At 40.6% G+C, this 13,311-nt stretch overlaps 2 protein-coding genes across 2 annotated transcripts; both read left to right on the top strand.

The window, feature by feature from the left end:
* The first annotated feature begins 3,945 nt into the window (after positions 1-3,945).
* Positions 3,946-9,174, top strand: slc2a11b (solute carrier family 2 member 11b). The gene is made up of 12 exons (XM_037098465.1): positions 3,946-4,161; positions 4,272-4,370; positions 5,372-5,532; positions 5,614-5,738; positions 5,853-5,982; positions 6,070-6,218; positions 6,481-6,665; positions 6,778-6,888; positions 7,965-8,066; positions 8,566-8,641; positions 8,744-8,871; positions 8,972-9,174. Exons 1-12 carry the CDS (start codon positions 4,090-4,092, stop codon positions 9,167-9,169), a joined length of 1,536 nt encoding a protein of 511 aa, XP_036954360.1. The 5' UTR covers positions 3,946-4,089; the 3' UTR covers positions 9,170-9,174.
* A 1,893-nt stretch (positions 9,175-11,067) lies between these two features.
* LOC119019506 (protein ALP1-like) lies at positions 11,068-12,946 on the top strand. Its single transcript, XM_037098181.1, has 3 exons — positions 11,068-11,568; positions 11,893-12,008; positions 12,097-12,946. The coding sequence occupies exons 1-3, from the start codon at positions 11,217-11,219 to the stop codon at positions 12,901-12,903; spliced, it is 1,275 nt and encodes a 424-aa protein (XP_036954076.1). The 5' UTR covers positions 11,068-11,216; the 3' UTR covers positions 12,904-12,946.
* Positions 12,947-13,311: the final 365 nt, after the last annotated feature.

The raw sequence follows: 13,311 nt of genomic DNA on the forward strand, positions 1-13,311 counted from the left end.
TTGTGTATCTGAAATGTTGCATTCTGTGAAATGTGTTTTTTAAACTGATGAAGTGTTTTGGGAATTGTTGTGTTTTGTGTATTTTTTTGTGTTTTGTGAAATGTTGTTTTTTTAAATGATGCATTTTGTGAAATGTTGTGTTTTGTGTATTTTTGTTGTGTTTTCTGAAATGTTGCATTTTGTGAAATGTTGTGTTTTCTGAAATGTTGCATTTTGTGAAATGTTGTGTTTTGTGAAATGTTGTGTTTGGTGTATTTTTGTTATGTTTTGTGAATTGTGTTTTGTGTATTTTTTTATTTTTGTTCTTTTGTGAAATGTTGTGTTTTATGAAATGTGTTTTTTTAAATTGTTAACGTGTTTTGTGTATTTTTGTTGTGTTTTGTGAAATGTTGTGTTTTTTGAAATGTTGTGTTTTGTGTATTTTTGTTGTGTTTTTTGAAATGTTGTGTTTTGTGTATTTTTGTTGTGTTTTGTGAATTGTTGTGTTTTGTGTATTTTTTGAGTTTTGTGTATTTTTGTTCTTTTGTGAAATGTTGTGTTTTGTGAAATGTGTTTTTTAAATTGTTAATGTGTTTTGTGTATTTTTGTTGTGTTTTGTGTATTTTTGTTGTGTTTTGTGAAATGGTGTGTGTTGTGTATTTTGTTGTGTTTTGTTGTGTTTTGTGAAATGTAGTTCGACTGAGTTCTTCAAGCTGCTTCAGTTACAGTGCTTCTTTTGTCTGCCGTCTGTGGAGCAGAACCAAGAGCTGTCTGAAGATGATATCACCATGTCTGCTGCTCGCAAGAATAAAGAAGAAAAAAAAAAAGTGTTATTTCTGTTGTGAGGCGGATTTCCACTTGAATGCTCAGATGGTGGTGTGCACACATTCTCAGAGGCTCTTTCAGGATTAAAAGTTTCCGCCAGTAAACTATTTAACTGTTTGGGTCATGTGTGCTGAGCATGACCTTGAAAAGCCCCATAAGACTATTATCGGCATATCAGCAGCAACCCAGAGCAAAATGAACCTGTGTTAAAAAAAAGAGTTTAAAGAGTTGTGACCCAGAGTTATTCAACCCACGTCTAAGAGGTTTTTTTTTTACTGACTTACAATAAATTTGGGTTGAGTGGACTGGCCTCTGCTGGTCGTCTGCGTCCTACTAACTTCACAGGTTTGCACCAGAAAACTTGGTTCATAAGCTAAATATGAATTCTCAGTATCTAGAAAAAATGCAGATCTTTACAAAATTAAATTCCTTTCAAGTCTTTTGTGTCGAGTCTGAAGTCATGAACACCAAGTCAAGTCAAGTGTTTCGTCAGTGTTAGTCAAGCAACACTCGAGTCCTCATATTTGCAGCTGACTCGAGGTCCCCCACCTCTGCTAATCTGTGACCTTCACATGGAGAAAACCTGATGCAGGGCCACATAGGCTTCCCTTCATGATAGTAAACAACCTGACATTTACAAAATCTACGCCTGGTGTTTCGTCATGTAACAAAACAATCTTATTTTTTGCCAGGGATTGGCACTGTTTGACCATAAATGCATCAGGACCACCGTTAAAATAATTCTGCGATGACTTTGAATCGGAGGGAGGTGATCGGAGTCAAAGTTCCAACAAGATTTTGATATTGTGCAAGAGGAGCGTTCGCAGTGCAACACGCAGGTCTGTTACAAAGTGAAGACTTGATTTATCTGTCTCTGTGGGTGTGTTTTCACCCTGAGTCACTAATTCTTCCTGAACTTAAAGGAATAATTCACAGAGAAGGAAGCGATAACCTTTGGTGATCACTCAATACCTTACATAGGTCAAAAAACAACACAAAGGATCAATAAACAACCTAAAAGGAGGTCACAGGTTACAGGTCATGTTAAACAGTTACACTGAACATTCCTGTGTAAGACTTCGGTTCACATCTCTCTTCATGAAGTACAAAATTTCCATTACAACCATCAGAGCAGTTGCTCTTCTCCCGACTCAGCCAGCGTCTGCTCTTTCGTCCCTCCTGCTCCATCATGTTGATTCATACAACAACGAGTAAATTTTATTTCTGTATTTAGGTCAGCAATCCCTCCCTCATCCAAGAACAAAACCCAGCACAATGCAGGAATGTGCTGTAGGGAGTTAGTGAGACTTAGATGAGACTCCCCCCCCCCCCGACCACCACCACCACCACCACCACCACACCACTACCAACACCACCACCTCCTGGAGCTGAGATCATATGCTGCACCTTTTAAAAGGCTGCCATTATGTAAGAGCGTCGACTGAAGTGGAACATCCATTTTGAACGGTTCATTCAGGAATCTTTTCATGGCAGCTTCCCAAATGAATTTCGATTATGAATCTCCGCAAAGAAAGAAAGAGGTAAGTTCAGATTGACCCTCTGAGCTGTTTGGTATTTAACACCCTGAGAGGACTAACAAGGTTCATTCATTTGTTAATTTATTGATATTTTTATCGGCCCGTCACTCAAATTAATGGTGAGCAAGTCAAGTGGAGGCAAAGAATGTGAGCAATGTTTTGTGTTGCAATGTGTATTAAAGCAACACTATGTAATTTTTTTTTTTTTTTTTTTACCTTAAAATAACAGCTTTAGGATCCTCTTGATGGTGCAGTGAAAAGGGGAGCAAATTCTACATGATGTTGCTTTAAAATTTAAACTACACGTTGAGATACGTTTTGGAGTTTGAAGACAGGAGCACGAGTGCATTGAACATTTTCCGGTTCAACTGGAGGAGGTTTTTTTTTTTTTTTGCTCTGCAGGATTTTTGACATCCTCAGTATAACTTACGTTAACATGGCGTGAATCACAAGGTTTCCAGCAGGAGGTTCAGCTGGGAGACATCCGCACAACAATGACAGGGAGATTTTACGTGATTATAAAACAAAACCCTGAGGAAGGCATGTACAAGGAGAGTAACCTGGCAACCCAAAACCCATTCTAAAAGCATCTTTAATGGTTCAATAATTAATATTTCTCCTTAATACATAAAGTCTCAAATATGAGGCTTTTCAGATCTGTATCCAACATTTCATGAACTTAAATTAAACTTAAACTTTTTAGATGACTTTGGCAATGTGAAAAAAATATATCCAAAGGATTCTCCATAATAAGATATTCAACACTTTTGTAGTTAGTTTATCTTTCCTTCATTATCCGTCTTTTGCCTTTACTGCTGTTTGGAAACTGATGCTCTCTTTTTCATCACATTCACACATGGAAGCTGCAGCACCACCGGAGCGGTCCGAGTTAATGGGGCAGTAACAATTTGCTGGTTTCAAGTCAAATAAATTGCAGCATATCACGAGACTAGCCGCTAACTGCTGCTAACTCCCATTAGCCAGTAAGCTCAGTTAACCGTGCAGCTAGCGGTCATATCAGCTGACTCTGTCAAAGCACCGACGGATTGATGGTGTTGTTTACTATTCCTGTCATTTCTTCACATTCTGACATAGATCATCTTTAAAGGGGCCTTGCTCAAGGGCACCTCAGTGGCTGTAATGGGGGTTGAGCTCCAGTCACAAGATTACTTCTCTATCCTTTAGGCGACCACGACTCCCATTGCCTCGTGGAAACCCCTCATCAGTCCTGCGTACTCTCAGTGACAATAGCCTTTGTGTGGAGAGTTTCACACCGGAAATCATTTTATTTCACCCAAGAACAATAACTACAATTCTATAACTATACCTAAATTCCCTTTCTTTCTGAAGAGTCTGTATGGATGGACATAAACTGCAACTTGACTTGTGCGCAGAGGCATATTTTGCTGTGAAATACGGCCAATACTGCAACAGCTTTTCCTGGAGGGATGCTCATCCCCGCTAGTATTTCGAGGGAGGGGGGGGAAAAAAAACAAGCAAATAAGCTCATGCAGATAAATTGCTGTGAAATCTTGACAAACACGGTATAATGCTGTCAATTCTCTTCACCCCACGGTCACATTATGACAGACAACAGCTCATTTGTATCACCGTGGACATAAAGTCATCCTCCTGTCAGAACTAGCGTCTGGTCGCTCTGCTCGCCAGGAGCAAACTCTTTACAGGAGGAAACTCAGAGGACAACATAACTACTGGACGAGACTTTGAGCAAAACATCAGCGACAAAATGCCAAAACAATTTATGGATGAATATGAGCCGCTACTTCTTAAAGACTTCGAAGATTCACAGAAGGCAAAGGTATGAAGATAAAGAGCTTGGAGCAAAAACTGGAACTGTAGTCGTGGGACACAGAGTTTTATTTATAACCACCTCAATGTCTGTTTGTTTTGTTCTTTTTTTTATTGCAGTTTCCAAACTTCTCTCTTCTGCTGGCTTTGTGTGCTGCGTGTATAGGAGGAACCTTTCAGTATGGATATAATATATCAGTCATTAACGCACCCACAGTGGTAAGAAGCCTGTTGTTTGTCACTTGTATATTTATAACCAGTGGTGGAGGAAGTATTCACATCTTTTATTGAAAGTTAAAAAAAGAACAAGTTCATTTAATTTCTCATTTTAAGTTGTAACAACTCTGCACGTCGTAGTTTTGGAGATGGAATTTTAACCAGAGGAGAAAAAAAAAAATCTTTTTCTGCCTAAACAAACTAAATTAACAAACTCTCCTCATTTTCATGGCTGAGTAAACTGAATAAACAAACTGACCTTAAAGGACAACACAATTTCATACTGTTTTACTTGTGGCGGACCCTGCCACCTCTCTAGCTTCAGACAGTATTCTGTGACCTTATTTTCCTCTGAGAACAACTCCTTCATTCAGTCCTGGATATTAGGTAAACATTTTGGAGTATACAGTTTGTAGTTTGTTTGAATGAGTTTGAATATTTCATCTCACAAATTACATTGTGCCCCTTTAATAAGTAGAAATATGATTTAAAAAACTACTTCAGACAAATAGTTATATTTATTTACCTTTCTGAAGACAGTGGTAGGTAGTGAGTAAGATCAGCTTGAAGTTAGTATGATCAGGAAAAGTAAGTAATAGTATTTTTGTTTTCAAACTCCAAATGTGGACTTTCTTCTAAAAATTATGACATTAGTCTCAGAATTTTAAGTTTTTCTCGAAATTGTATTTTCGACTTTAAACTCAGAATCCTGACCTTTTCTTTTCTCTGACTGTAATTCTGAGATTAAAGACAGAAATTTGAGATTAAAGTCAGAAACCTCCCCGAAACCTCAGTGGACCTAATGTTCTTCTGAAATTGTCAGATAAAAGTATATCGTATTTGTATGTATAGTGTTGAGAATAAATGTACTTATTTACATTCTACCACTGATCCCAATAAATAACAGTAACTAGTTATTAGCCATTGGATGCAGATTTTCACCGCTCAGAGATTTTTATTTCACCTGCTGAATGTGCACGTCATGTTTCTTTGTCCGTCTCCAGTATGTGCATGACTTCATCAACCAAACCTGGAAGGAGCGTTTCCAAACCGACATATCAGAAGATGTCCTCACCCTGCTTTGGTCCACCATTGTGTCTGGGTACACCATTGGAGGATTCATCGGAGCAACCATCGGCGGGGTGTTATCCGTGAAGATGGGGAGGTATGGACAGAGAAGACTTTGGCAAATCAATCTTGTTTTCCATGTCGCGGTTCAGTTCTTAATGCTGTGTTGCATTTCCAGGAAAATGACCCTGTTGGCCAACAACATATTTGCATTAACAGCTGCTCTGCTGCTGGGTCTGAGTTACCCAGCAGGACTGTTTGAATTACTCATCATCGGGCGTCTTTTTACTGGAATAAATGCAGGTGAATCATTTAGAAACACATTCCAGTAAAACACATCTTTGTATTGAACTTGTCTTAATATGATTTAACATCAAATCCCTAAAATGTGGCTTCAATCGTGTTTTCTTCTCACAGGTGTTGCCATCTGTGTTCAACCGCAGTATCTGGGGGAAATAGCCCCGACTTCGCTCCGTGGTGCCATGGGAATGGGAACCTCTATTTTCATCACTGGCGGGATCTTGTGTGGACAAATAGTTGGACTCAAGTAACTTTCTTTGAAATACTTGATTTTCAGCATCACACAATATGAGCTTCTCTACAGGATATGTGTTTGAGCCGTGTGTGTTTTCAGAGAGCTACTGGGAAGAGAAGAGTACTGGCCGATCCTGCTCGCCAGCACATGTATCCCAGCGTTCCTGCAGCTCCTCATCCTGCCCTGGTTCCCAGAGAGTCCACGTTACCTGCTCATTGACAGAGGAGATGAAGAGGGATGCAAGAAAGGTAAACTTAACTCTTCTTCTGCTGCTGCTGCTGCTGCTTCCATCTCCTCACCAGCAATGATTGATTTCAAACACATGACAGGGTGGTTTAAAAGGTTCGATTACTCCCTGGAATCACAAGACTTCAAAGTTGTGGGTTCACACATGTGATCACAATAAATGTCTCTCACATCATGTGAAAAGGAACTGAGAAGAACGCTGCACGTGGAGAAACAAACAACCGCACAATCAACTCTTGTGCCATTCTGCTTCCCTGTGTGCAGCCCTGAAGCAACTGCACGGCGCTAACTGTGATCAAGAATGGGAGGATGTCTACCAGGAGAGGACTAATCTAGTAGGTCTCAAGGCTAATTCACCCTGGGAGCTCTTACGTGATCGAAGTGTCCGCTGGCAGCTTCTCACCATCATACTGCTCAACACAGCACAACAGATGAACGGCATCAACGCTGTACGTACACGATGACGCACCTTTCGTCTTCCTGCTGGATCTCGCAGGGTTGAAGTAAAGATGTGAAAGGGATGTTGTGTATTTAAATGTCTCTTCTCTGTGTTTCCTTTAGATTTATTTCTATGCAGATTACTTGTTCAAACAAGCTGGTATTCCCAGTGATAAAATACCATATGTGACCATCGGCACCGGCGGCTGTGAATGCATCACGGCTTTGACATGTGTAAGTATTAGTTTTGTTTTACTTTGTCTGTGAAGTTTACTGAGAATTCTGGTGTTTAAGAGCTCTTAGTAGAGCATGTACCTCTGCCCAGGCCGCACAGTCAAGATCCATCCATCATTCCCTGAGAAATTAACAAAAATGTCAGAAAACAGCACATCTATAAATCAAGAAAGTGACGAACAATACCTCAATGTGCCTCTAATGCAGATCTGCACCAAAAGATAAAGGCGTCTATTCTGGGCTCTGACCTATCCTCCATCCCTGACAAACCAATCAAACCGACCAGTACTCACAGGTGAAAACATTACCTCCATGTTGATGCCAACAATGCAACATCAAGCTCTTATATTCATCGCTGGGAAGTCGAGCTTTTATGTCTTCAAAACACAACTGAGCAGCTTTTGTAGGACTGATCGGGGCTCCACATCCAACGCTGTGTCCACAAATAAAATGTCCTTGAGTGGACCACATCCCAAATTCTCTCCTTTCCGATTTCAACATCCAACACGTCATTTAGCGTGTTCACCCAGGTCTCACGTTTAGATCAAAGCCAAGCCGAGGGGATAAAAACCTGTGTCTACCTCAGAGTCAATGGTCCCGGGTGTAAAGGCAGAGTTCTCATACTTCCATTGAACACAACGTCCTGATCTCAGAGGGTTTAAGGTGGATGTTTGACCAGCGGAGAAGGGGTAATAGTTAGAATGCTGATGAATGTGTCAACGACACAGCATGTAGAATAAACATGACCTGGATGACTGAGAACTTTCATCAACAGGTTTCTAATACAAACTTTTGCATGTTTGACTCAAGTTATGAAAAGTGAGAGCGCTATTGAAATAAATAGTGGTTATATTGTCCAACAGAGTGGGAAAAAAACATCTTACATTATAATATTTTAAAGGAATAAAAGGACCAGAATGGGACATTTGACAGTAAGACATAAACCCAAATACTGTGGAGCATTGGAGGATTTTGAGAGAACATGACTGATGATATCTAGTTAAAGGTCAGATTCACTCACACAGTGTTTGCCTGGAGAGTCTTCTTGGTCTTGTGACATGCTGTGTGTCTCACAGGGTATGCTCATTGATCGTCTGGGAAGGAAGGCGCTCATCGGAGGAGGATACTCGCTGATGTGCATCTGCTGCATATTATTCACGCTGACGCTCACTTTTCAGGTAATTAACCCCCCGGGGGGTTGACATTTGCCAACACTTACAGCAGCAAGTTATTTTCTGGCAACAACTGGATTTAAGTACACGTTTAAAGTAAAATAACACATATCTACAGGTATGAATCCACTGCTTATGTCACTGACTGATGAGTTATAAAATCCAATATTCAGCATTTTTCGGATGGTCAGAATCAGTGTCTGTAATTTAAAAATATGCTACTTTGGCTCTGATGCAGAAGGCAATCTGTTAGGTAACTAGTAACTAATGTGATCAAATAATTGTATTGAAAAGTACAGTATTTGCTTCCAAAATGTGGTAGCGTGGAAGTGCAAAGTATCAGGAATACTGCAGAGCTCTTGAATAAATGTACTTAGTTACATTCAATCCAATATCTTATTTGAAACAGGAGAGACTGATGTGTAAAAGAAGGTACAGAACAGATATTTGGACCATAAATTTGATATAATATGACTGTATAATGCTTCTTCTTCTGTTCGTTAAGGATGCCAGCCCAATTATTCCGTATCTGAGCATGGCGTGTGTGTTTGCTTTCATCCTGAGTTTTGGCCTTGGACCAGGTAACGGACTAAATAATTAGCTTATCGACTCTTTTCCTCTGCAGCTGCTGTTACAACTTTCTCTCTCTCTCTCTCTTTTTTTTTGCCTCATCTCACGTGAAGGTGGCGTGACTAACATCTTGACTGCTGAGCTATTCACCCAAACCTCACGGTCTGCAGCGTACATAATCTCAGGGTCAGTGAACTGGTTCAGCTTCTTCTTCATCGGCTTGGTCTTCCCTTTTATTGTGGTAGGTGTCACAAATGATTGAACATGGTTTTTTTTATCATTAAGACTTGTAGCGTCGGCGTGAATGTTTCACTCACTCATATTGTGTTTTCCTTGCACAGCTCGGGCTGCAGCAGTACTGTTTCCTGGTGTTCTTGGCTATCTGCTTCTCAATGGCGATTTACATCTTCCTTGTTATTCCCGAGACCAAGAACAAAACCTTCCTGGAAATCCACAATGAATTCCAATCACCCAACAACAGAGCAGTCAATCACACTGGTGACGCTGTGACGATGCTGTCAGCAACATCAAGCATATAAAGCCTTAAAACCTCCTCTGGACCTTCGTCCTGCTGGTGATGTCAAGTCATGTTAATTTGTAATATTTTGGTATAATTTAATGTTGATTTGTACAACTTTTCATTTTTCAATAAAGAAACTGTAACAAATGTGAACTTATGATGCCATTTGAGCTGCCTGATATTTCAGCTTTGGGCCATACATGCACATACAGTACTTGAGTAAATGTACTTTACATTCCATCACTGGTGCACAGTACCAACATACCTCCATTAAGTGGTTGTTGTGCCACAACAGCATAACTGTCGGCTGCACTGTAACCAAAAAAATAGGACAACATTTCATTAATTATTTATTTGAGCAAAAGAAAACTGGAATGCACTCGGATGTACAGGCGGCACCACAGAATTTTAGTAATCCCATTGAATACTCACCTTGAGTAATTGGCTCAAATTCCCAACTCATATAATCGGCTTAACTTCAGAAAAATGATGCCCGGTAGCTGCAAGTTAAAAGTGGGATCAGAGTACATTTCTCTCTTTCTTAGGGTTACAGTGAGGGTTAGTGAAGTATTAATGTACTCATGAGTTAATGGTTATTTTTTACATACCATTATAATAGTCTCTGGACAGAAAACCTTTCATTCTTACTCTGTTTTTGTCATTGTCTTGCGTCTATAACTACACCAACATTTCTGGCTTGATTCAAAGTGACTTTTAATCCTTCTTTGTTTTATTATCTGTTATATGTTGTAGAGCAGTGGTCCTCAATAGGCGGCCCCGGGCCACATCCAGCCCACCGGCCTCCTATTTGTGGCCCCCAAACTGTTATTCCTTCACTATGTGTTTTGGTTGGGTCAGCACGTGTTTACCGTGACTTGTCTCCATGCCAATGATACACAGACAACGTGTTACTGGGTCACTCACTGCTGCGAGCGCAATTCTTAACTTTCATTTTCATTTTTTGGAGCAGTTCGCATATTGACATTTTGCTGGCTGTAGGAGCCAAGATTGCATGAAAATGGAGTGTTCCAAGTTCACTGTTTAAAGAAAACTGGACAGTGAAAATCGGCAGTTTAAAGAAGAATGGACTGAAATTTGCATTCATTCTCCGTCTAACCAGCACAAGATCAATGTGCTCAATATGCCAGGAGACAATAGCTGTGATGAAGATTTCCAACTTGAAACGGCATTATGAGATGAAGCATAGGAATTTTGAAGAGACATTTCCTTAAAATTCAGAGGTTGATTTTGGGTAAGAAATAATAAAATAATGCATGACTGAAGTGCTGGACACAATGTTTGAAGGCAAACAAAAAGAGGAAATATTCAACTGTGTATTTTAATTTATGTCAAAATGGAAATGACATTTTATTTTAGTTTGTGTTTTTGTTGTTGTTTTGAATGAAAAGGACATTTTGTTTTGAATATTACAGTATTATTGCATGTGTGTACCCCTGTTGTAGAGCATTCACAAGGCAGGATGTTAAAATAAGCAAAACAATAATACAGAACCCATTTTAACCTGCTGATCTTGTTAGTTGATCTCAGATGATCCCGTTAGCTGTGTGTAGACTTAAATGTGAACTAAAAATACCACAGAAAAATATTGCTATATTATAAACTATATATTAGCACCATCTGCTGGATTGAAAACAATATACAATACTGCTAATAATAGTAATAGTTGTGGATGTTGCTGTTATTATTAGAAGAGAGGAAGATGAAGAATGTCTCATAAGCTGGGTGCCAACTACCAAAAAACAAGAAGAAGAAGAAGAAGAAGAAGAAGAAGAAGAAGAAGAAGAAGAAGAAGAAGAAGAAGAAGAAGAAGAAGAAGAAGAAGAATTGTCTCCCGTCGGGCTGCACTTGAACACACCATACAGACTGCAGCCGACGGCAAACTACTTCGTTCGTACTGCGCCTGCGCGAGAGACAAACAATGTGGAACCGGAAGTACCCAAACCGCGGATACACAAACTCGTAGTAAAGCACCAGCGTTTGTACAGATTTTTCACCTCTCCCAGCTGCTGGACGTCTTCGTAACACTGCCACCTCCACTCGAGAACATGTCTCATAAGATGAGAATGGCCCTGGCGTTGTCCGCCCTCGGTCTTCTGCTGGTGGAAAAAGAAGAAAGGCAGAGGCGGAGGCGAAAACGAATAAGGAGAAACCGCACAAAATGGGTGCAATCGTGGATACTACAGCGGCAGGCTCAGGAGGAGGTTTTACCGACCCCGTGTCGAGAGCCGGAGTTCAGTGAAACCTCCGATTTTAAAGACTTTGCTCGGCTCTTTCCTGTCCAGTTCCACTCGCTGAAGGAGCTCATCAGTCCGCTCATCCGGAGACAGAACACAAACTACCGGGACTGCATCTCGGTGGAGGAGCGTCTGACGGTGACACTGTGGTACTTGGCAACAGGTGGGCACCGACACTTTGTTTGTAGTGCTTTTGAGCAATGACAACCGCGGTATTATAAACCAAGACCACATATTCCCACGCTGAATGCCCACTGACTAATTAGGAAAGCAATTTTTGAAGTTTGAGTAGATTGAGTTAAAATTACTGTTTTTTCAAATGGAGACTGGTGGGCTTGACGAGGGAACGTGGCATGATGGGCTCCAGGATGAATAACAACAATGCAGCCAGTATCAGTCAACATGTAGCGAATTATTATGATGATAATTGTTGTTGGGGTTTTTTTCCAAAGATAAATTAAACTGATGTTCTTGTTAATGTGTCCAGGGGGAAGCTTCAGGAGCCTTTCCCACCACTTCCGAATGGGAATGTCAACAATTAGACAATTCATTCCCGAAACCTGTGCAGCAATCTACCAGGTTTTAAAGGAGAAATATCTGAAGGTATGTATGATTCATGTGTTTTCTTTATGAATATACCTTCAGGTTTAATTAATTCACATTATTTATTCTGTGTTTGTTTCGTTTTCAGTGCCCAGATACAGTGGAAGCCTGGCAGCAGGTAGCTGAGGGATTCCAGGCTCGGTGGAACTTCCCAAACTGCCTCGGTGCTCTGGATGGGAAACATGTCAACATCCGTCCAACGCCAGGAAGTGGATCATCAGTCAACAAGAGCAAGCATCCATCCTCCATAGTACTGATGGCTCTGGTCGACAGCAGCCACAGGTTCCTGTATATAGATGTTGGTTGCAATGGGCGCGTTTCAGAAAGTGGAGTGTTTGCTGGATGCTCACTGCAGGACGCCCTGGAGAAAAGGATATCCAACATCCCCTCCCCTGCACCGCTTCCTGCTTCTGACCTGCTGGCCCCCTATTGCATTGTGGCAGACAAGGCATTTCCCCTGAAGGAGTACCTCATGAAGCCTTATTCGAACCGCAAGCTGACTGAGGAGCAACGTATCTACAACTTCAGGCTGGCGCGAGCTCAGCAGGTGGTAGAAAATGCCTTTGGCGTCCTAGCCAACCGTTTTCGGGTCCTTCTATCCACCATTAGTATTCAGGGCACTGCCAAGGTGGAGAACATTGTTTTGGCTTGCTGTGCTCTTCACAACTTCCTGCAGACAGAGAACTGTGACCTGTACATGGCAGGAATTGTTGACCAGGAAGGACCCGATCATGACACTATCCCAGGAAAATGGAGACAAGACCCTGATCTGCAGCAGGCCTCCCTACCACACGGAACAAACACAACTACCCAGGCCAAGCAGCACAGGGATGGACTATGTCACTACTTTAATTTGGATATCGGGTCGGTGCCTTTTCAGTGGGCTAAAATATAGAGACTGTCACAAATCTCAAAATAAAGTTCTCTATTCTGTGTTATATTGTCTTGTCCAGTGTTCACTTTTACCAGAGATGTGCCAGTACTTTTGGTTGAACCAAAGATAAGGTACATGGTGTGTTGTAATGTCAATGCTTACTGGTTATTTTCATGTAAGGAATTATGGTCAAGCACATTTATTTATTATAAAAACAAATAAGTAGATAATTTTTGTACTTGAATAATGTGACTAAGATAAATGTGCTTATATATCAAAGAGTTTTGGAAACAGTCTGGGATCAGGAACGCCCTTCCCCCAGAACAATGCGACAGATGTTATATAAATATATATTTTTATACATTTATTATAAAATATATACACTCCAGTCAAACAGCAGGCACACAGTTGCTACTGCTGTAGTGGCAT

Source organism: Acanthopagrus latus, chromosome 5 (assembly GCF_904848185.1).
Source record: "Acanthopagrus latus isolate v.2019 chromosome 5, fAcaLat1.1, whole genome shotgun sequence".
Lineage (NCBI taxonomy): Eukaryota > Metazoa > Chordata > Actinopteri > Spariformes > Sparidae > Acanthopagrus > Acanthopagrus latus.